This window comes from Piliocolobus tephrosceles, chromosome 8 (assembly GCF_002776525.5).
Source record: "Piliocolobus tephrosceles isolate RC106 chromosome 8, ASM277652v3, whole genome shotgun sequence".
NCBI lineage: Eukaryota > Metazoa > Chordata > Mammalia > Primates > Cercopithecidae > Piliocolobus > Piliocolobus tephrosceles.
Window position 1 is genome coordinate 53,774,634 of NC_045441.1, and position 23,111 is coordinate 53,797,744.

General features: G+C 51.2%; 2 protein-coding genes and 1 long non-coding RNA gene across 4 annotated transcripts in view; 2 read left to right on the top strand and 1 right to left on the bottom strand.

Moving 5' to 3' along the window:
- Nucleotides 1–5,368, top strand: part of HOXA13 (homeobox A13) — a 10,490-nt gene extending 5,122 nt beyond the window's left edge. The window contains exons 2-3 of the mRNA XM_023225946.1: nt 5–584; nt 1,309–5,368. Coding sequence (XP_023081714.1) covers nt 5–584; nt 1,309–1,553 — 825 coding nt within the window. The 3' untranslated portion in view covers nt 1,554–5,368. The remainder of the gene's footprint in view (nt 1–4; nt 585–1,308) is intronic.
- Nucleotides 5,369–10,418: 5,050 nt separating this feature from the next.
- On the bottom strand, nt 10,419–14,407 carry LOC111551847. Of its 2 annotated transcripts, none has more exons than XR_002734483.2 (2): nt 13,441–14,407; nt 10,419–11,111 (listed from the first exon to the last, which is right to left on the bottom strand). It is a non-coding gene; the product is annotated as an uncharacterized LOC111551847 (long non-coding RNA). The 2 variants fall into 2 exon arrangements; XR_002734482.1 differs by lacking the exon at nt 10,419–11,111 and adding an exon at nt 12,855–13,017 and having other exon boundaries at nt 13,441–14,163.
- Nucleotides 14,407–18,176, top strand: HOXA11 (homeobox A11). The gene is made up of 2 exons (XM_023225918.2): nt 14,407–15,253; nt 16,660–18,176. Exons 1-2 carry the CDS (start codon nt 14,548–14,550, stop codon nt 16,890–16,892), a joined length of 939 nt encoding a protein of 312 aa, XP_023081686.1. The 5' UTR covers nt 14,407–14,547; the 3' UTR covers nt 16,893–18,176.
- Nucleotides 18,177–23,111: the final 4,935 nt, after the last annotated feature.

Here is a 23,111-nt window from a genome sequence, read left to right on the forward strand (position 1 = left end):
GTCGGCTGCCGCCGCTGCCGCCGCCGCCGCTGCCGCCGCCGCCGCCGCCGCCGCCGCGTCGTCCTCAGGAGGGCCCGGCCCGGCTGGCCCGGCGGGCGCAGAGGCCGCCAAGCAATGCAGTCCCTGCTCGGCAGCGGCGCAGAGCTCGTCGGGGCCCGCGGCGCTGCCCTATGGCTACTTCGGCAGCGGCTACTACCCGTGCGCCCGCATGGGCCCGCACCCCAACGCCATCAAGTCGTGCGCACAGCCCGCCTCGGCCGCCGCCGCCGCCGCCGCCTTCGCGGACAAGTACATGGATACCGCCGGCCCAGCGGCCGAGGAGTTCAGCTCCCGCGCTAAGGAGTTCGCCTTCTACCACCAGGGCTACGCAGCCGGGCCTTACCACCACCATCAGCCCATGCCTGGCTACCTGGATATGCCAGTGGTGCCGGGCCTCGGGGGCCCGGGCGAGTCGCGCCACGAGCCCCTGGGTCTTCCCATGGAAAGCTACCAGCCCTGGGCGCTGCCCAACGGCTGGAACGGCCAAATGTACTGCCCCAAAGAGCAGGCGCAGCCTCCCCACCTCTGGAAGTCCACTCTGCCCGGTAAATGGCGACATATTCCCAGCCCTGGTCTTCCGGCTCTGCTCCAGCTTCTCCTCCGCTCGCGCCCGGGCGATCCTGGGTTCCCTTCTGTTCTCTTCCTGGTCTGCCCTAGCGGCTCTGCACCCCTGGGAGCCCAAGCATGGCTGGCTGGGGCTCCCTGCACTGCCTTGAGTTGAGCTGGTCCCTGGCCCTCCCTGGGTGAAGGGTGGCTGGGAGAGAACTTGTGGGGACCGCGGCTAGCTTCCCTCTCCCTCTGCGCCCCGCCCTCCCCAGCCCCTGACACCAATTTAAGGATGAGAAATTTACCAGAAAACGGCTCCCCAAATTGCCCCTCCCTATTCATTCTCTCAAAAATGGCTTCAGTGTAGAAGCTTCGAGTATTAGGACGGGCACCCAGAAAGGAGCCAGGCACAGAAGTGTTGTACCTTGAGCCTGGCGCTAAGGTGTGGGCCGCTGGACCAGGCTATCTCTCGAAGCTGCCTACGCGTTGCTCCTTCAGGATGGCCGGGTTGGGGACGTCACTGGAGCCCCGGGCGATTTCATTTCAGTTCAGAACTAACCACCTTCCCCACTGACCCTCTAGGCTTTGGCAGAAGGCCGGATTGTACAGCGCGTGGCAAAGAGCAGCCGGGCGCTGCAAGGCGGGTGGCTCAGATCGAGCTGTTGCCTATGCCCTGGCTGGGGTCCGATCCCTGTGTAACTTGCCTTCTCCCTTATCTTCTAGACGTGGTCTCCCATCCCTCGGATGCCAGCTCTTATAGGAGGGGGAGAAAGAAGCGCGTGCCTTATACCAAGGTGCAATTAAAAGAACTTGAACGGGAATACGCCACGAACAAATTCATTACTAAGGACAAACGGAGGCGGATATCAGCCACGACGAATCTCTCTGAGCGGCAGGTCACAATCTGGTTCCAAAACAGGAGGGTTAAAGAGAAAAAAGTCATCAACAAACTGAAAACCACTAGTTAATGGATTAAAAATGGAACAAGAAGGCAACTTGAAGAAACGCTTCAGAACTTGTTGCTTTGCCCAGATAATGATAATAATGCTTAATAATAATTGAAGAATGGGAAAGAGAAAGAGACAGACACTGGCATTTTGCTCTCCTGAAAGAGATCTCTGTCTCTTTAATGGAATCTACAACTGTTTTAAAACTTTAAGAAAGGTAAAGACTGCCAGTTCTTTCGCCAACCCCACCAGCCCAGCCCGTTAAATGTCAAACGTCAACCCCCAAAATACGCAATTTCAGATAAGTTACACAGTTACTGAAATCTTGTAAGTATTTATGTGATCGTTATATTTTAGGACACTGTGTTAGATGGTAATAATCTGGAAGTTGGTTACAAAAGCAAGAGGCCATTGTAAACATCTGCTTGTCCTTCTTAGGTCGCCATTCCCTTTGCATGTTAAGCGTCTGCTCAGGTAAATCTTAGTGAAATTCCTGCCGTTGTTGTATGTTCCGCAAAACATTTTATGTATAGATTTAGAGGGGAAAAGAGAAGGTACTGAAATAATAATCTTGGAATATTTGCTGTGAAGGGAAAACGGGAGAGAAAACTCTTCTGAGGATCATTTGTCTTGGTAGTATAGTAAAACCAACCAGCTGAACCTTTCAGGCTACAAGAGAAACCGAGTTGGTAATGTCCTTTCCAGAATAATTTTTAATTGCTTATAACAAGCATATTTTGTGGCATTTGGACTATATTTACTGCCCCAATATCCGTTATTTTCCAAAGGATTTGGTATCTTTTTGAAAATGTTTAAATCATCAGATGATCCGCAGAATTCACTTTATTTGAGAAATCCCGAAAGTTTCCATCCCAACATGAGGACTTCGGTTTGAACACAATTCGTTTTTTCATTTGAATTGGCATTTCGCAATATTTGCTAAACATTTGCTGGAGAAATCATTTTTCTTTTTTCTTTTTTAGAAAACTCAAAATGAAAATTCATTCCCCTGAAATATTTAGGTGTCTTCATTCTATATTTTGATCTATTAAGAGATTAGTATTTTTCCATGTTTGTTGTTTTATCAGACTGCATTAGAAAGATTAGTGATTCATCTTCACAGCACATTTTTAAGCAGTTATTTCAACCAGCACATTCGTTTTGTTCATATTCACTATAGAATGATATCTTGTAAATAAAGACACTCAGCACACTGTGAAAATGTATTTGTGCACCTGCTTTTTAAATATTTCTACTAAAAATGAAAAAAACCAAAAACCTTAGACTTGTAGATAGTGATGTAGTGGTATTAATTCTGTTAATAAAATAGTCACTGCCATTAAAATCTGCAGAAAATACTCTTTTCTTTCCTATGCTAAATGTGCACTGCACAGAAAGAAAAGGAGCAGGTTTGTCTTACATAAACCAAGGACCATTCTTTATTATTATTCAGTACTTTTCTTGCTACCAAATTTTTAAGAAAAGGGAGAAACCCCTCATAACTAAAATCCTAAAAAATGATAAGTGCTTCAAGGAGATTAAAGTGTCAGATATTCCAAAAGGGAGAGAAAAGAAAGGAGGAAGAGATAGTATGAATTCCCAGGCTCCCTGTGGAAAATGAAAACCAGTTGTTTTGTATCAGCAATGCCTAGGCTGTCGTATTTTAAAATCTGCTGTTGGGTCTGCATGTGTCTGAGAGGGCAGGTTTTGATATCTGTTGAAATGACAGGACTACGAAAGGCCTTAAACCTTGACCTTGACGAAAAAAGACAATTTGTGACCTTGACTTTTGACAGCTCATGAATTGGCCTTAGCTGGATTAGTAGATCAAGGGCGCCACCTCGCGTTGACAAGCCTCCTTGTAATTCTTCAACCAAGGGAATCAAGAGCTCTTACCTCCTTGACTTTAGAGATTCAGTACTCAATTATTTGGCTCCAGATGGAGCAAATTTGAATATATGTAAATTATACATGTCCCTGTATATATGTAAATATATATCATATGTGTACACATGTATACATTTGCATATTAGTCCTTGTGTGTGCTTGTATATGTATTTGTAGAATCTGTACAGATATCGTATCATTAATTGCTAATGACCCAAGATATTGTAATTTAAGGTGATTCCTAGAGTTGAGGTACAAAATGTACTTTACAAGATGAAGCCTTGTTCCTTTTCTCTAATGGCTAAGTTCGATTTGTCTTCACAGTGGCTTTCTCTGCATCAGATTTCTGCAGATCTGCTTTAAAGCTGTACATTTTTGTTACAGTCAAAGATGTGTTCTTAAATCACCATTCTTTCCTGGTCCTCACCCTCCAATGTGGTCTCGCATTCTAATTAGAGCTACTGAGGAGTCTTTACAGCAAATTAAGATTCAGATGCCTTGCTAATTCTAGAGTTCTAGAGTTAGGTTTCAGAAATTCTAAGAAACCCCTCTTGAGAGGTCAGTAAAGAAGACTTAATATTTCATATCTACAAAATGACCACAGGATTGGATACAGATCTGAGTTATCCTAGATAACTCAGAGCTGAGTACTGCTCCAGGGTGGTGTGCAATCTTATATTGATGCTTGTGAATCTGCCATTTTATTTGTAGGATAAATAAGTATGTTTAGTATTAACAACTTCCATCAAAACTATAATAATAATATATCTGCTGTTGACCTCTAACAACAATCAGGTGCTGTGTTCAGAGTCATAAAGAATACATATGTATGTTTGTATATTTAATACACACATAGGATAATGTGTTTTTGTCGAATCTATGCTATGCACATATGTATTAAAATGTTGGTGGAACCAGTAGCCGTGGGATGCAGAATTGTGAGATGCAGGCTAATTTTATCTTTATATTAGAGGAAAGTAACAGTGAATGGAAGAACCAGATTCAACATTTTATGGAAAATAATATTGATTGGTTACAAAAGTGGCTGCCGGAAACCTCTCCAACCTCTCCTGAGGACTCACAGCTTCTTTATAGATGAGAATTATGGAAAGAGTCTCTAAAGCTGTCTCAAAAACAGGCTGGTGTTGAAACATACATATCGAAAGGGCTTGAGAAATTCAATTATGTTTTGCTGCCCTGAGGATTTTCACTCCACTTGTGGAAACAAATGATAATGTTGCTTCAGACCCACCTCTCCACCTCTTGTTCCAAACAGTACTCCATTTCCAAATGAGCTGCCATCAAGCCAAAGTAACAACTTTCTCCCAAAATGTTTAAAGTGGTGGAAAATCCCCTCAAAGCTGGATCAAACTGTGTGTTTAAGAACAGCTCCAAAAGGGACTCTTCTGTTGACGGGGGATATTTTTCTTTAGATGTAAGAAATATTCTGAGCCTCGAGCCTAGGAAGGAGGCCAACAGCAGCTCTCCAGCCGGGATACCGCCCCTTTCGAATGCCATCACCACTACAGGAACCCTGGGTAAAGTAGTAGCCTTCTTTTTTTCTCTCTAGTTTTTGAAACTGTAATGACAGAAGATATTTCAGGGTTGTTGTGGGTTTTTCCCCCCCCTCAGTTCTAAAATGGTCATTAATAGGATCGATCTTACCTAACTCTCCTCCTATTTAAAATTTCTATGGATCTACCAGATAACCAGAGGTGGGCATGGATTATTTATGATGGCTCCTTTAATGCCCAAATAGCAATCAGTCTAAAACCTGAAAGAAAAAAAAAAAGTCCAAGGAGAGACCAGCTACCTCCTGAAAAACAGGAATAATAGTATCAGCCACTGATCCATGGATAATGTTGTTGAAAACCTGACTGAAGTATTTTTTTCTAAAAAGAAAACTCTTCCCGAATAAAAAAATAATAAAAATAGGACTTTAAAAAAAACCTACTTTTTCTATCTGCTCTCAGTACTGTCATATTTATTTAGTTACTTTAAGTGGATGATTGTTAAATGTCGCAGTGCATTTTACTCCTATTTGTGACTGATGCAGAGCTGAAGCCACCCATTCAAGTTGTGGGTTAAAAATAAATAAATAACAGAAAAGGAAAGAAAAAAATTAAAACAACCTAGTTGAAATCTTTTCTTAAAAATTCACCACTAGGCAGCGAAATTCAGCTGCAGATGCAACATTTGTGTGTGGAGAGTTGACACAGATTTCACTTTGTAATAGATGTAAGTGCAGATTGCACTCTGCTGCATGTGTTTGCAGGGCTCGGTGAAGATACAGTGTCTTGCTTCCTCTGCGAATTCCCGAGTTCAGGAGCCCAGACGGAGATTGCCCTGGACTGCTAATCCCCAGACCCGGTGGGTTCAGAGGCGCCCTCCTGGATTTGCGGACCTCTCCCAAGGAGACGCTAGGGGCTTGCTGATTTATGCGCATTCCTTTAAACTTGATCGAATGCGTGTCAGCCGACCAAGACCTGGAGAATCAGAGAAATGTGCAGCGAGTTGCTCACATCCCGTTTCTCATAAGCGAAGATGTAGAGTTATCCAAAAGGCAGTGGGAGATTTATGCCTAGGTTTTAGGACAGGCACGCTAATTAAGTTTTCATCTGCTAGGCCGCCGGGTCCATAACAGCCGGTCTCATTCTTTATGAAAATGCCCACTCAATCCTCGTGCATCTACCCATCTCTGATGAATGCCTGAATAGTGCTTGCTATTTTTAATTTTATTTTAAAGGGAAGAAAAAAGACACTGGCGCAGAAAAATTCCTCCACGAAAGCAGCCAAGGCCTTGCCACAGTTGATTTCATTTCTGCCCGGCTCTCGTGGCGCTGAAGAGCCGGATCCACCGGGCAGAAATAATTACAACGCGTCTCAAGAGATTTCCAAGCCTCTAAGGGCTGTTGTGCGGCGACATAGGACCTCCCCCAGGTACTGGGGTGTGAACTCCGAGAGCTACCTGATGTCGCGCCCCTCGGGGACTGAGGCGCGGCCCCAAACCCTCCAAGCTTCTACAAGAACCCCCTACTCAAAATGGAGGCTCAGGCCTGTGGAAAGCCGGCCTCCCTCGGACGGCACGCGGGCCGGTCGGGGCTGCGGTAGGACGGCGGGCTGATGTGCCAGCGCGGAACCGCGAGAGCCGGGTCTGTGCGGGTGAGTGGTCCCGCAACTGCAGGCTGACGTCACCGCAGGCCGCGCGGGCCTTCGCGGGACTCCCCGGGCGCGGCTGGATCAGCACAAGCCGACTTCAAGGAATGTTTGGTGCGGGTGCCCACTTCTCCGCCCCGCCCCGCCCTCCCCAAGAGAATAATCCGGTATTTAATCTCTCCCGGTCTTAATTCTTGGCAGCGTGGAAGGTGGTTTGCAACGGGAAATAAAACTTGACAGGAGCATTTTCTCTAAAAGGGATTTTGAGACGAGCTGAAAAGAAACCGTGTTTTTCTCTACCAAATACTTCCGCTTTCTGAACCCGGAGCCGAGGGGAGGGAGCGATCCGAGGGAGTGGAGAGCAAGCAGGGCACGCGGGGCCACGCTGTGCACCCCACCGGCCGCGCCGGCCGCCCGGGCGGGAGGCAGCCTCGGGCACCGCTGCGCCCCGCGCCTCTACCACGCTCCGCGCCGCTGGGCTGTAGGCCCCGGCGCCGCCTGCAGCCCGAGGTCGGGACCCCGCGCATGGGACCGTGGCACCGGCAGGTCCCGGTTGGCACCCAGAGTGGTACCCAGGCGCTGGCTGAGGGAGGCTGGGGTCAGGCGAGAGAAGAGGGCCCTGGAGAGAGGGCCTTAAGGAGCTTGGCGTTAGCTTTGAGCCTCTGGCCTGGGGGGGTTGGCAACAGCAGCTTGCAAGAAGGGTGGTGAGAGCAGGGCTGGGGGCTTTGTTTCCAGCCTCGGGTCTGCGGACTCTGCACAAAATGGAGGGGGAAAGGGGGTGAGCGCGCAGCAGGCGTGGGTCGAGCGGACTGCTATTGGGTGGAGGAGGCTGGAGAGAGCAGAGTCCCCCTCCCCGCCGCTCAGCGAGCGCCCTTCTCTCTCGCCGTAAAGGTCAAGTCCTCCGCGCCACTGCCGCCTTCCATGGTCAGGGCAGGTCGCTGCCGCGGCCTCAAGAAGGCACAAGACGCACAGTTAGCTTGCTGCAAGCGGGTTCTGGTAGCCTGGGCTCTGGGCTCGTGCACTGGAGGCAGAGGTTCTTTCTTGATTTCCAACTCTCCCATTCCCAGCCCTGTTGGAAAGGAGTCCTGGCAGCCACGGGTGGCCCAGGCTGTGTCCCCGTCCCAGAAGAGCGGGATTTGCCCCAGTCCAGCAGACTTCGGAGCCCGCTGAGGCCTAGCAGGGGCGAGAGGGAGCGCCTGCAAGCCCAGGGGAGAGGACGTGGCTGGATCGGAGTTCTGGGTCCTGGTAGGAACATAGGGCCCAGCAGGGCCGACTTGGCGGGGAAGAGGATAGGGGAGCCAAGACCCTGCTGGAGAGCCTCTTCTGGGGTCCCTGAGTCCAGGCCCCTCCGTAGTGCGTGGCAGGCCTTTGGTGAGACCCTTGATGCTCTTCTCCTGCCTAAAATCCACACTGAGATGTGAGGCGCAATCTTCCAAGGTAAAAACCCCTGACTCCCAGCCCCCAAGAATCCTTCACTGCACTCTGCAAGGGAGAGAGCCCCTTACCTCCTGCCCATAGCCTGCCTCCAGCAGGTCAGAGCATCAGGCCCTGCGGTAAACAGTTAGCTTAAGCCTGATCTGCGGCTGAGCCTATCTCTCCAGGTGAACCAAAGAGGACGTGCAAAGCATTTCTTTTCGCGGAAGCGAAAAATCTGGGTTGTACCCCTAGGGCTACATGGCTGGGCTGGGCTGGGCTGGGCTGTGGGGGCATATATAGCAGAAACAATTGTCTGTGAATGGGTAGCAGAAATGCCTGGCAGCGTGTGTAGGGGAGGAGGGCTGGGTGGGGTGATGGTTCTTCTCAAGCCTGGAATGTGAGCTACCAGGAGCACTGAGTGGAAATGGAGCTGCCCTAGGAAGCAGTTGGAGCTTTGTGGCATGGGGGCTTCCTGTGAGCTACAGCTGTGGGGACCGAGACCCAAGGACCAGAGCCAACCTTCGGGTTGGGCCACCCCCTTTTGTCTTCTTTATCTCAGACACACTCTGCTGGGAAACCCGTTTGGGCCAAAGCTGCACGGGGAATGGAAGGCAGATCCTGAGAACTAGGGCTTTGCCCTTCAAAGTCTCCCCCACCCCATTTGTTCCCACTTTATAGGAAAAAGAAGTCTAATAATTGGCAACAATAAAAATAAAAATAGTTATTAAAGGAAGTAATCTTCTCTTCTCCCTTCAGTTTGGGATCCACTAATGTAAATGATAACCAGATTGCTTGGGTACTTGAGACCCTCAGCTGAGCCCTGTGCCCCACTCTGCAGTGGCCAGGGGAAGAGTATGGGCCTTTTCAGATATTTAGGGGCTTTGAAGGATGACTGAAACTGCCAGTCAGACCAAGCAGAATTATGAGGTCAACTTCAGGGCACTACCTGTTTCTGAGCTTTTAGGAAGTGTAGGGGACCTTGGAGGAGGGTGAGTGTCTCAGCAAAGGGACAAATTAACCCCTGCCTCCACCTGGTAGTGACAGAGGTGATCTCTTGATTTTTTATCGAAGCCTCAGTGCTGCCTTTGGGCAGCGCCTGGAAAATGTGATGGATTGGCAATGATCTGGCAATAAGCCATGCCTTGAGAACAAATACTGGGAGATCTCCTGGGCCTTCCCGGGCAACCCACCTCCCCAGCTCACCATGGAAAACAGACGTGCCCACAGGAACCCTTCTATTTGGAAGGAGATATTCCTGAAATGGAAGAGAAGAGCTTTGTTGCCATTTCTACCCAGGGCCTCCCGGCCAGTTCTTGCACCTGTGTGCAGTATGATCACCAGGGTTGAAATACTCTTCTGTGTAGCTTTCTAGAAACAGCACGACATTTGTGGACAGAGGAAAGTAAGGGCTTAGGCAAGCAGGAGAAGGCAAAATATTGATGGTGCCCTAAGCAATCCAACAAGAGAGAAACTTAACTGTAGCCATCTGGGAGTGAGATTCAGTCTGTCAAGTGGATCCTCACCCCTCCCAAGCCTATGCCATCTGGGTTGCCTAGCCTAGAAAAGCAGCAGCTGGGTCTGCAGAAGAGAAGGAGGAAGTGTTGGGGAAGAAAGGAGGGTAGAGAAGGGAGGGGAGAGGAAGAGAGATAAGCTGGACTTGGTGGGGCCTTGGGGTGGAGTATTCCAAAGAAGGAGATGGGAGACTTAGTTCAGGCTCTGGTGGAGGCCCGAAGTTGGGGAAGAGTCAGGGACCTAACAGCCCCTCTTCTCTGCACCTGAGTATTGGGTGCCCTCCAGTGGCACCTCAGCCCTTGCTCAGTCTACCAGAGGCATCAAAAAAGGTAGGGAAGAGTCCCAGCAGGTGAGAATGGCTGGAAGGAGGCAGGGCAGGAGACAGGAACTGTAGGGGGCACAGGAGCAGGATCAGGAACTGTAGGGGGACAGGACCCCCTTGAGAAGGACAGTGGTGACTGGGGCAGCTTGGCATTGACATTGAGACTATGGACAAATGCTGGGCATTCAAAGGCCTGCATGTGCAAGTACTGGGGACTTCGCATTCTCAGATTTCTGGAACAAGGAGCAGCTGCTGCCTCCCAAGCCAACCCCAAGGAGAGAAGAGGGTGGCCCAGCAGCTTTGTCAGTTGGAGCTGGGAAGCCTGGAGTGTGGAGGTGCTCCCGGCCACCGGCTCTATCCTCCCTTGGAGTGAGAGGGTGTTAAGCTGCCTGTCAAGTAACGATCCTTGCAGCTCACGTCCCTTGAATGACTGTGCTGGAAACGCCCCCAGCACAACAACCACAGTAACAAGGCCTCGCATTGCCCGGTGTACACCGACGGCTTCAAGGCCACCCCGCCTGGGCACTGCCCGCCGGCACCCTCCCGCTGCCTCCCGGACCCCTCCGGCTGCAAGAAGAAGCGGAGGCGGCAGAGGCGCCTGGACTCACTTTATTCCGATATTCCGCCTGCAAAGGCGGTGGAACGAAGCGTAAGGCTCAGGGATGGTCGTCCCCAGAGAGGAGGGTCCCGGAGGCGCTGCGCAAGGCCCCCCCTCCCCAACCCTTCGGGCCAAATCAGACGAAGCCTCGGAAAGGCTCGGTCTGTTTTGCTGACCAAATCTCCTTGTTAGCCGTTTCCGCCTGACAAGCCTGGCGCAGACGTCGGCCTTCTCCTCTCCGGGTGGCCACCTCCAAATGCCGCACCGGGAGCGATGGGGCCCGGCCTTGCGGAGGGCTGCCTGGACCTTGAAATTTGGAAAAACAAGAAGAGACTGAACCGGCTCCCTCCCTTCTCTGCAGACACACACGCACCGTCAGGCCGCCGCCACTTCCTGCCTTTGTTTTTCTTCCTCCAAACATTTTTTGGCCTCTTGCATTAGCCGCGGTGGGGCTCTGGGTTGACGATAAAAGGAAATACACCCTGAACAGTTTTCTGGAGATGGCGCGAGCTCTGGAGCTCCTGAGAAAGAACAGCTCCTGGGAAGCCAGTCGCCAGGGCCAATGTCACAGCCTTATCCGCGCCGGCCTCTTCAAGAAATGGAACTCGGACTTGGCCTTCCGGGGCGGCTTTAGCCTCAGTCGGGTCTTTCCCAGAGCTCAGTGGGTTACGCTCGGCTGTTGGACCTCCTGCAAAGCTGAAGAGTCAATCATAGGATCAGAGCAAAGTCAAAACCAAGGACCCGAAGGTCTGCCTTCTCTTCTTCCCCTAAATTTGGTCTGATCCTCAGAGCTGCGCCCACCCCTCACCCCAGCCGCCTGCCTGGAGAAACCTTCACATTCACACCGCCAGCGTATTCCGCACACAAGGGCAGGAGCGGGCAAAACTGGGACATTGCGCAGTCTGGGGGACCTGAGTACCCTTCTCCTATTCCTGCTGGGCAACTAAAAGCGTTCGGTCACTCCAGGCTTTTTCCCTTCTGCTGATATCAAAAGTCTTTTCCCTCATCCATCTTCAGGGCAGCGCCCCCACACACCCCCTTCCAGGCTGCAAGTCCCTCCGGGCACCCGGCTTCGGTGCAGCCTACCGAAATGCCCTGCCAGCCGCTCCCGGAGCGCCTTTTTCACCCCCAGCCTTTTATCCGGAATTCGCCTTTGTCTTCTGCGGACACCCATGGGATCCAGCCCTGCCAGCACCCTCTCGGTGTGGCCCTCCAGGAGGACATGGGAGGCAATGGTTATGTGGAACAGCGCACACCCCCATACCGACCTTTCTGCCGGGACCGCTCTCCCTGACACCAGGGGAAAACCGATCTAATTAAGAGAGGGGCTGCGTGCTGCTGGGGGAGGTGGCCTGGCATCTCCCGCTGGCGGGCCACCACAGCCCCGTCTGTTCAGGCACAAGCTGAAGTTGACTGCCAAAACTGCTATAAAACCGCAGGTCTGTCTAGAACTGTTTTCGGTTTTCCTAGACGCCCCCGGGTTCAATTATGGTCTTAAAAGCCCTAATACAAGTGCAAGAATTTGTTTGCCTTCACCCAGGGGCGGGGCGAGCCCCGCAATGGTGGCGCCTTTGTTATGGCAAAGTCACTGAAACCCTTCATGCATTCCTTTTGTTCGAAGGTAGGGGTGGTGAGGACTGGGTGGGCTGCAGAGAGAGAGTTTGGGATAGCCAAAATCAAGCCAGGGAACAGCTCGAATACCTTTGTTTGAAACCTCTCCTTCTGTCTTTTATATTCTGTCTCTAAAAAAGAGATGCTGTGGAGAAACAAATATTTTGCCTTGTTGGTCACTGCTGGAAATAGAAGTATTTTCGCCGCAGGGCAATTCTGTAAATGTGCCTCCCAGCTTTAGGAGGTCTGAAGCTACTCTTCTCCAATAACCTTCCTTCCCATTGGAACTTCTCACTCACAGCACTGCTGCCCTCTGGACAAGCCACAGTGGACAAATATGTCAAGCTAAAGATGCACAAATAATTTCAAGTTCAGTTCTCAGGGATTCAAGGGACATGAAAGTTCTTGTAGCAAATCTTGAATAAAGAGTTCATTAAACCAATGTGTCCAAGTAGCTTGATTTGTGATAAGCAATCCTTGCAAAGGTGGTGGTGGGGGGAGGTGGAGAGCCACAGAAACATTAATGCTAGTAAATTAGTTTACTACAGAGTAATTACTCGATATTATTGATATTTACAGCAGGTATTCAAATGCAATGGTAGGCCATTATTTGGAGAAAATACATAATGAGAATATTTATTTTCCAGTGCAATACATGATTAGATTTGTTATTGAGTCAGTTACAGTCAGCTCAGCAATAAATAAATAAATCGATGATGACACTTATATACCAAAGATCTTAGAGTTTATACTCTAAATCTCCCCCAAAATATGTAAATACCTTTGGCTATTTCCTGGAGAGGGAAAAGCAAAAGGTTATCTTTTTATATATCTTTTATTTTCCTTCAGCAACACCCCAGATCGTTCCAAGAAGAGAGTTGTTGGGAGGCCTTAGGTCTGGGCCCCTCTCAGCTCCTGGCCCTGCCTGGCTGCTCTGTGTCCTCTCCCTTCTTTTGCTTCCTCCAAACATTGCTCCTTCAATCCTGCAGGTTGTGGAGCATATTTTACCTTCTTAATTTATTTTTTTCCTCTTCTCAAGAAAGCTAGACTCAGAGTATTGCTATGGTTTCTCTTTATCCTTAGCACAAACCTAGCCTTTTAAAGGCATACCTGTCCCCCCAGGTGCAGGGAGTTGGGGAAGCACCTCTCCTTTCTCTGGCATTGTATTCCTTCTGTGGAATCAACAGTAGGAAAGGCACAGAGCTCTCTGAGTTTTTGCCCTGCACATCCCTTGCTTTCACTCTCACACATTGCAAGGAAAGAGAGGAGAGCAGGAGAGTAGGCGAGTTACCCCTTTCTCAGCCACCTCTCCTTGGCCCTCAGCCCGTCCTTTCCACCCCCATTCTCCCCACACCCCTGGAGCTCTGCAAGCAGCCTGGTGGGCCCCCCACAAAGATGCAGCATACCCAGGAGAAGGCTCCTCGGATGTCAGCGCCTCTAAAGCAGCCCAAGGGTTGCCTCAATTGCATGGTTTCCCGCGTCTTCAGCTCCAGAAGACCAGGCAGATGGGTGGACCGGTGAGCAGCGGGGCAGCCCCTCTGCCGAGTCACTCCGAAGCCCGGCAGGCAGCGAGGAGGAGGGGGTTTCTCCAAGGACAGAAGGTGGGATGAGGAGGCAGGCAGGGAAGATGAGGGGAGAGGTGGATCCCGGGTAAGACGAAGGCCCTTCCGGGCCCTGCGGATCAGTGACAAACCGCGGGGAGAAGCCGTTCTGGCTGTGGGCTGTTTAGGGACGGAAGGCACTAAAGCGCTTCGGAAGTGACCATGAATGAGAGAGTGTAATCAAGTCACCGTGCAAATCGGACAAGCCATGAGGCAGGCACATCCACAGCTTCAAACTCTGGCCCCGAAGGGGTTCTGGCTAGGGTCGGAGGCAGAGGCGCTTCCCAGAGCAAGTCTATGGGGTGGGGGGCGGGGGGGAACTGCGAAGAAGAGGGTGCAAATGCGAGCCTCCAGAACAGACTCCGAGACCACAAGCCACACAGCGACGGGCTCCCACCTGGCTATCCCCAGTCCAGGGCACCCCTCACCCACCCGGGGAGCTGCGGGTGGGAGGTGGGGACGAGAGTTGAGCTCTCACCGCCCTCTGCACACTCGAGAACCAGGACCCTGCAATTGAGCACAAGCATGCTGCATGGGGGCGCACCCCAGCCTCTCCGCGCGCCGGGAGGCCCCCAGCCAACATGAGTTACACCGGCGATTACGTGCTTTCGGTGAGAACACCGAGTGACGATCTGTTGCTTCCCCTGAGGTGGCTACAAAGAAAGGAAGCCGGGAGGGAGGGGAGGGGAGAAAAAAAAAAAAGGAAAGGGGGGGAAAAAGGCCCGGACTAGCTCGCAGCTTGTCAATTTCAACATCGGGTCACATGACCAGCACCTCCCTGCTAAGGATGGGGATAGATTTCCACGTCAGCTTACGTCTCCAAATTTCTACTTCACGGATCCGCTTCAAAGAGGCAGCTGCAGTGGAGAATCATGTTAAGCTCGGCTACTGCGGAGAGCCCAAGGTAGCCCAATGATGGATTTTGATGAGCGTGGTCCCTGCTCCTCTAACATGTATTTGCCAAGTTGTACTTACTACGTCTCGGGTCCAGATTTCTCCAGCCTCCCTTCTTTTCTGCCCCAGACCCCGTCTTCGCGCCCAATGACATACTCCTACTCCTCCAACCTGCCCCAGGTCCAACCCGTGCGCGAAGTGACCTTCAGAGAGTACGCCATTGAGCCCGCCACTAAATGGCACCCCCGCGGCAATCTGGCCCACTGCTACTCCGCGGAGGAGCTCGTGCACAGAGACTGCCTGCAGGCGCCCAGCGCGGCCGGCGTGCCTGGCGACGTGCTGGCCAAGAGCTCGGCCAACGTCTACCACCACCCCACCCCCGCCGTCTCGTCCAATTTCTATAGCACCGTGGGCAGGAACGGCGTCCTGCCACAGGCTTTCGACCAGTTTTTCGAGACGGCCTACGGCACCCCGGAAAACCTCGCCTCCTCCGACTATCCCGGGGACAAGAGCGCCGAGAAGGGGCCCCCGGCGGCCACGGCGACCTCCGCGGCGGCGGCGGCGGCAGCCACGGGCGCGCCGGCAACTTCAAGTTCGGACAGCGGCGGCGGCGGCTGCCGGGAGACGGCGGCGGCGGAGGAGAAAGAGCGGCGGCGGCGCCCCGAGAGCAGCAGCAGCCCAGAGTCGTCTTCCGGCCACACTGAGGACAAGGCCGGCGGCTCCAGTACGTATAAAGGCAGCGCCCTGCGCTTTATGAAAGGGGAGTTGGAAATCTAGCGCAGCACCGCTGTTAAATTTTTATATGCTGTTTTATAAGCATATAAGGTTTATGAAGGGCCTGTAGGTTTCCCCCAACAAAACTTTGTTATAAAAGGCGGGATCACGTGGCGAGTGCTGAAATTGGCCGTGAAATACCCACCGGCCAAGGCATGCCTGCAAAAAAAAAAAAAAAAAAAACAACTCCTCTTTTTCCTTTTCTCCCTTCTCAGCTCCCAAGCCCGGCAGCTCGACCCCGCTCGGGGCCAGCTCCGGGCTGGGGAGCCAGAGGTGGGCGCCTGTAAATTCCCCCTGCAAGGGCTTCGGGAGCCTTTGATAGCGAGGTAATCCGGAGATTTTTATAAAAGCCATGTGTTGCGCCGGGACTCCGGTCCGGCCGGGATTCAAAGGCGTCGCTGTTTAACCACGGCGCTAGGAGCGCGTTTAACAGATAAAGTAGCCCGCTTAGCTCCAGCAATATATTAAAAGAAACAAATTAACCCAAAGTTGGCCTTTTTGTCCAAAGGAAGCCATTTTCCTCTGGCGTGGTGGCAATTACGTGCCTCCTTCTGCCCAACTGCATGTTATTCACAATTGTTATTCAATCTGTCAAAAGCGATTTTTTTTTTCTTGTCTTGTGGGTCTTTTTTTTTTTTGTAAGGGGGATCAAGTAGAGCCTGCCCGCAGCTTCGGGAAGCCCCTTTCCCTTCACCCTATCTAAGATAGCGCCGCTGCTCTGCCGTGTGCAGGGTGACCGTATGTCCGTGGTGCTCAGCGAAGGCCTAGGGTAGGGGGCTTCCGCTGCCACCTCCCCACCTCGGGGGAGCCGGGAGGCCGGCTGGGGAGGCAGGAGCTGGTGGCCAGGACTCAGGCTGACAAAGACCCGGCAGCCGCCCCAGATGTTAAGGACTGCCCAGTCTTGGCCGCAGCCTGGAAAGATTGGGACTGGAGCCGCCTTTACTGCCTTGTGAAGGGGCAGCCCAGGTGCTGGAAGGTGAAATGTCCTCAGGCGGCTGTTTGTTTAGTCTGGCCGGTGAGAGGCAGCCGGCAACCCCCACTCGGCTGCTTTCAAAGAGGCTTAGGCAGCGCAAACTCGCCTGTTGCTGTGCGAAGCCCTCCTTTCTGTTCTGGGGGCAGCGGGAGCAGCTTCCCCGGGGGCCTATCTAGGGAGCTGGCTTTTATCTGTGGCTGAGCCTCCAACTGCGACGGTTCCAAGCATGCAGTCATAGCGTTAAAGGCAGGGGCCTGGGGAGACTTTGACGGGGCTTGCGCTGGACCACCCGTCCCTGTGGCAGCCCTTCTCCTCAGCTATGGGCTCTGGTGTGGATTGCAGCCCCACACCTGACTCACCCCCTGCCTTTTCTCCCTCCACAGGTGGCCAACGCACCCGCAAAAAGCGCTGCCCCTATACCAAGTACCAGATCCGAGAGCTGGAGCGGGAGTTCTTCTTCAGCGTCTACATCAACAAAGAGAAGCGCCTGCAACTGTCCCGCATGCTCAACCTCACTGATCGTCAAGTCAAAATCTGGTTTCAGAACAGGAGAATGAAGGAAAAAAAAATTAACAGAGACCGTTTACAGTACTACTCAGCGAATCCACTCCTCTAAGGCTCCAGCGGCTGGAATTGGGTGGGGGGCTTCATACACATGAGATAATATGCAGATTTTGCCCTTGACAAGGTCAAGCCACATGGTGACTTTTGAAAAGAGGTGTGCAAGATAGGGATGCATGGAGATAGCCCCACAAGAGGCGGCCTGGGACTCTCTTGATTAAGATCTCAGTGGTTAAGATTCCTAATAATCATTGGATTCTGAGAGCTGTGTATCAGCTAGAATGACAGGTTTGGGACCCCTGGTGGTTCACTCTTGGAGCCTGCAGAGCTGTGGGCTGGGTGTGGTCTCCACTGGGGACTGGGCCCCCGGCCAGACCCCCTGGAGGCTAACCCCTCCACATCCTCCCTCTACTGGGAGCCTACCCACCCCCAGGACCCCTGAGTCAAAAAGCTGTGTGCTCTCCAAGACCAGTTCAGCTTGGGGACAGGGGCAGGAGGAAGGGGTAGGATTACTAGGTGCCCAGAATGAGGCTGCTTTCCAAAGCCAATGTGAACGGCGGCAGCTGGACTGAGAGGTGGCTATGAGGTGGAAGAGGGCTGCAAATCCTTGTGGGAAAAGAAATCTGTGATTCCAGGTGGCGTCAGTGTCTTTCCACTCCTCCTAGCCACCCACCACACTTATCCAGCCCTGAGTTCCTAGCCACCGCCTCCTACAGCCCACCTGGCTTTTCTTTCTACCAAAAGAGGGTCTTGGTTCCAGCCTACCACTCAGGCCCAAAGCCTCGTCGCAGAGTGGACTGTTCCCTGAGGTGGGAGATAAGGAAAAGCCAAGAAGCTGCAGCCAGGCCACTGGCCCCTGAGATCTCTGCAGGAAATGGCTGTGGAGTGCGGCAGTTTGGCAAACTCTCCACCACATGTAATGAAGCTTGGATTTGCTCAGTGTCTGGCTGCGGAGCAGCAGGCCTGGCCAGCAGGTCTCCAGCTTTAGCTATGAGGGCCTTGAGTCCCCCAAAACACCGGGTTCCAGCACCACACTCTACCCTCATTGGCTCCTGAACTGAGCTTGGAAGCTTCTGGTGACCTTCCAAGAGCCTGAGAGTGAGGTGGAATTATTTTAAAAGATAAATATTATATTATATATATATATTTCCCTGAAAGAACCAAAGCGAATTTTAAAAGATGCAATGTAGAGGGGAAAAGAGATGATGAAAATATTTAAAGGCTCTATCTGTTTACAGTGTTTCATGGTTAAACTCGCTCACTGCTAAGAATATTTGAATGTATGCTTCATACAGGGATGGTGTTCAAAAAACTTGTAAATAAAGGAACCATAACCAATTTGTTTTTCTTTCTTTCTTTCTTTCTTTCTTTCTTTCTTTCTTTCTTTCTTTCTTTCTTTCTTTCTTTCTTCCTTTCTTTCTTTCTTTCTTTCTTCTCCATTAGTTGATTTCCTTTGGGGTGTTGGAGGGGGTGGAAAAGGTATTGAGAATGGTCTTTTTAATCTCTTGCAACATTTGGAAAGTGTTAGGGAAATGCTCAGAGGCAGTCGGCCTGCCCAGACTGGGGATCTCATCTGGGAAAGCCAGGCACCCTCCCGTTGAATCTCCTTTGCCTTCCTGTATTCAGAAATGTCTATTGGCTCCATTTGTACTGGGAGTGTTGGCCTGTCCTCAATTCTGGTTCTTACCCACCATGTGTGTTGCAGCATGTATACAGGCAACTGGACACAAGGAAAATAAAGACGGTGGAAATTGGAGTATCCTGGTGTGACATTCCTCTCCCTGATCACCTTTTACTGCCAAATGTCTGCTCCCCTCCCCCACCCCCCCCAAAAAAAACGCCCTACCTAGTTGAGGGGCAAGTTATCAGGCCCCTGAGAGGGTGAGAAGGTGACTAAGTCAGGAATTGGCTACAATGGAAGCCAGACTTAGGAAGCCAAGGTGGTTGGCTATGTCCTTGTGGGAAGTGGGGACCTGGGGATGGGGTATCTCAGGGCCTGGAATAATGGACTTTATCCCCTCAGACTGACCTCAGTCCTAGAGAGGGCCTTGGGGCCTGAGGTGGCCAACAGGTCAGACCCCAGGCTGCCCTCGCTCACCTCAGGACCGCTAGGCCTACAGTGGGACCGTCCGGTGGCCCGTGGAGGCTTCAGCAAGTCCGGTCTGGGTTCCAAGGCAGAGCAGACTCCCAGGAGCCTCTAAGGGTGCTTTCTCCCCACTCCCAGCAGAGGCTGTTTTTTCCCTTTGGGAAAAAAGAAAGAAAAAAAAGGACGCCGGTTTCCTCTTTGTTTGCTGCCTTTGAACTTCTGCCTTAAAATTGGACATCACCCATAACCTTGAGGAGAAGGGCTGAAAGGACAGAGCCCTTTGTTGCCCACCCCACCCTCTCTTCAGCCACCCAGGCAGGGCCAGAGCAGCAGATAGGGTCGCATTTGGAGAGAGGCCCCAGACCCCACTCTGTTTATTTGTTTGTGTGTTTGTCTAACTGGCGCGACTGGGGAAATCGAGCTGAAAGGGGAGTGGGACAGACCCCGAGATGAATGTCTAGGTTGATAGGCAGACACGCAGAAACGAACAAGGGCCCTCCTGGGGGGCAGGGAGGGGGCGGGCTGGGAAGCCTGGGTTTAGGGAAAGACTTCCTTTGGGATGGTTAAAGATTAACCAAAGTCTCTCAAGTTGCTAGAGAGAGTCTAGTCAGGAGGACTGCTCGCGGGCGGGCGGGCGGCGGGCGGGCGCGGGTTTGATTTCTGAGCCCTATAAAAGCCCATCCTCCGATGGCTGTGACAATGCGGTCGTAAACCCGTCCGGGGCCGGCGAATTTGCATATTTGGAATGCGCTGCTATAAACCCGGCTGGGGTTTTGCAGCGATTTCTTAGATGTAAAAATGAGATCTCAATAGCAGCGGGCTGGGCACATCCTCTCCTCTCTCCCTCACTGCCCGGAGCCGATTTCCCTCTCTCCGCTCAGGGCTGGAGCTCCGGCCCAACCTAGGCGCGCAGCCGCCACGAGATGGCGCACTTCCGATCAATGTCAAAGCCGCCGGGGAGCCGGGAACCCCAGCGTGATTCTTGGCCTTTGTTCGTTTCTGATACTAAGAGCAGCACGGTACATTATTTCACTTGTCCCGCTCCCCTTCGTATCAGAAAAAGGGAGCTCACCCTCAAGAAGTGGTTGGTATTGTAATTTAAAGCAACGCACATTCGCTAGGCCTCGCGAGCGTCGCCGCGCGGAGAAGCCAGCTGCCCCTTGGCAGTGATTTCGGAAATGTGTCAAGGTAAGAGGCCACAAGTTTAGCAATTTCAGTCTGGTGGGGCGCGAGTGGGAAGGTGGCCGATGTCTAAGCAGGGTTCTCGGGAACGTGGCTGGGTTTGTGGGGTGATGCGGTAAGGAGCCCCCATCCCATTGCTGCCGAAGGTTGGAAAGCAGGGGGAGGCCTAAGTAGAAAAGTTGAGGATTTTATTTCCTTGCGCTAGCATTTCACCCAAGGCGAATCGTTCGATTTTTGTAGAAATACTCAGAATAGAATGGGCTAGGGATGAGAGGTATCTAGGAGAAAGGGTTCCAGCTGTGCTGGGATAGGGGGCTGTGGGAGCGGAAAAAAAAGAGAGAGGGAGAGATGATGGGGGGGCTGAGGAAAACAGAAAGTTTCCATTCTAAACAATGGGGTGGTAGAAGTCTGCGGCCGCTAAGGCGAGCGCATTCCCAGGGGCAGACGTCCTGGAGGTCACTGATTTCCTACTAGGTGCATCTCTAGGTCTGCCCAGTAGCTTGGAGAAAACCTTTGTTCCGAAGAAGGCCAATTCGGAGAAGTCGCATGTGATTTTTGAGAGTGCCAGACAAGTCTCTGTATTGCATACTTGGAGTGCGCTGTTATAAACCCGGCGATTTTGCAGCAATTTCGTACATGTGAAAATTAGATCTTTTGTAAAAGATATTTTGCAAATATGCAAAAATGTATTGGTAAATACTAACACTTTTTTTTTTAAGCTGGGGCCGAGGATAAATTTTGACAGAGCAATCACTCCATCGGGGTTGTCATCAAACACATTTTAAATGATAAAAATTCACTTACATTTGGAGGGCCGATTCAAATTCCCTCTTTCTCCTGTATTTATTTTTTAATACTATTTTTCCATTAGTTTCCCACATCTTTTTCTTTTCCCAAATGTACAGTGCATGGTGAGTAGGGGGAACCCCAGAGAAAGTAGGCACTCCCTGTTGTGTAAATTTGGCCTATCATAGTCTTTGCTGAAGGCTGGCTCCCAAACTATGCCGGAGCAAAGCAACAAGGCAAGAAATGAGCGTTCACCCAGTGAGCTGCTCTCTGCAGCGGGAGCCCGCCCTACAATGCCCGAGCTGCCTCCAGTTCTAAGGCAAGAGGAGGTTCATTATGAACAAAACTAAGAATATTGCAATTCAAAGGGTGTGTGAAAAGGCCCCAACACTTTCCTAACAGGGGTGGGGCCATCTCAATGGTTGGATTTAGAAAAACTTTAGAAATATGTTGTTTAGTAATAGATTGCACCTGATAGATTCAAAACAGACATCAAATATCCCTGAAAATGTTGACATTCTTAAAGATGAATCAGAAAAGAACGTCATTGCTTGTGGAAAAATTTTCTAACTATGCATAAATGCATGGATCTGAGAAGCTCTGATTTTTAAAAATTTTTTTTGCTAAAGCCAGATATGTAAAAGCAGACTTTATTTTTCCTCTCTAGGGCTGCGGCCCAACTCCACCGCTGGATAATTCAGAGCCTTGAAAGCATTGAGAGTGCCCTCCAGAAACAAATTTTTTACCAGCAGTTTCGATCTCAGAACCTGGTATTTTTTCTTTAGGAACTTGTTTTTCATAATAGTTTATTTCTCATTGCTTACAAGGGCCTACTCAGAAGGAGTACCTAGTGAACTGCAGCCTGATCCTTGCCGAAGGCCTTAATCCATGGGCCTGGTGTTTACTTTGGCCCCATAGGGCTGGCGGGCTATTACCCAGGTAGAAATGGGCAGTATTTCCTCCTAAATTAAACATGGGCTCTGGAGGTGACTGTGTAACCGCTGCATAAGGCCTGGTTGAGGCAAGCAGGCACTGAAGATTTAGGTCAAAGTTACCCTGAGGGAGAGGGAGAAATTTAGTAGCTGGGAAGAATGGCAAAAAGAAAGAAGGCAAACGAGCACGAGGGAGGAAAAGTGCTTGGAAGCCGACCCACACTACAGTTGAATCGCTTTCTTAATCTCTTGGGGTAGGGAATCTCAGGAAAGCCTAAGCACTCAATAACTGGAATATTTTATTGAGAAACCTAACACTTCAGTGTTAAAGTCTAGAGAGCATGGGAGCCTTGGGGATCGGTCGCGGATGCTGGGGGCTAGGAGACCAACCCAGAGGGCCAGGGAGGGGTTTAACTTGAGCTTCTGCTGCGTTGGTATCCTCTCATTTGAACCAGCAGCAGCAGCAGGCCCGCCTGCAGCCAGCCGGCTCACGGACAGTGTCTCGCTGTGTTTCCCGCTCAGCAAGCCCTGGTGGGAGTTGGAAGGCAGTCCTGGGCCAGAGAGGGGCTGCCATACACGAGCTTACACCCTCTTTTTAAAAGCAAGAAAGAGCTCAAGCCCAACATCCCGTTTGGTTTATTACAAGGGGGAAAAGTCATGCTAAAGAAACACATCTGGCTCACCACAAAAAGGTCACTGAAGACCCAAGTGCCAATGCCATGGCCTGCGAGGCCCATAGCAGGCCTTCCAGCTCCTCTACTCTTCAGCTGAGGCAGCCTTTTGTAGCAGATGTAGTACAAACTGACTTTTGTAACCTTGGTTGGCACGTGCAGGTCCCTGGATTCTATCCAGCCTAGAAGCCTATTTGGCTGCCCTACGGGGCCCTGACCTGAGCTGTCTGCCACAGGGCACCCAGCTTGTCTTACCAGCCAAATTGGCAGGGCCCCCAAGTCCCAGGAGACTGGGGGACTCTGGAGGACCTAAGGAAAAGACTGAGGGGTGTGTGAACTCCTTCGAAATGATGGGTCACATTGTGGGAATATACCGATATGCGTTTTTCACAGAATGAGTCAAAACTTACTTAGATTTTCCAGAAGGGTCCTGACTCCCTAGAAGGTTAGGAAAGATAAGTTAAGATCATTGTCTTTTACTTTATTTATATAGCCTCCACTATCTCAAAAATATACTGGACCTTCCCAGATGTTGGCCTGGGAAGCTGCTTTCTGCATTTAGCCTGGAGAGGCATAACTCTAGGCCCAAGTCCTGGCCCACTGACCTGCTAAGGCTC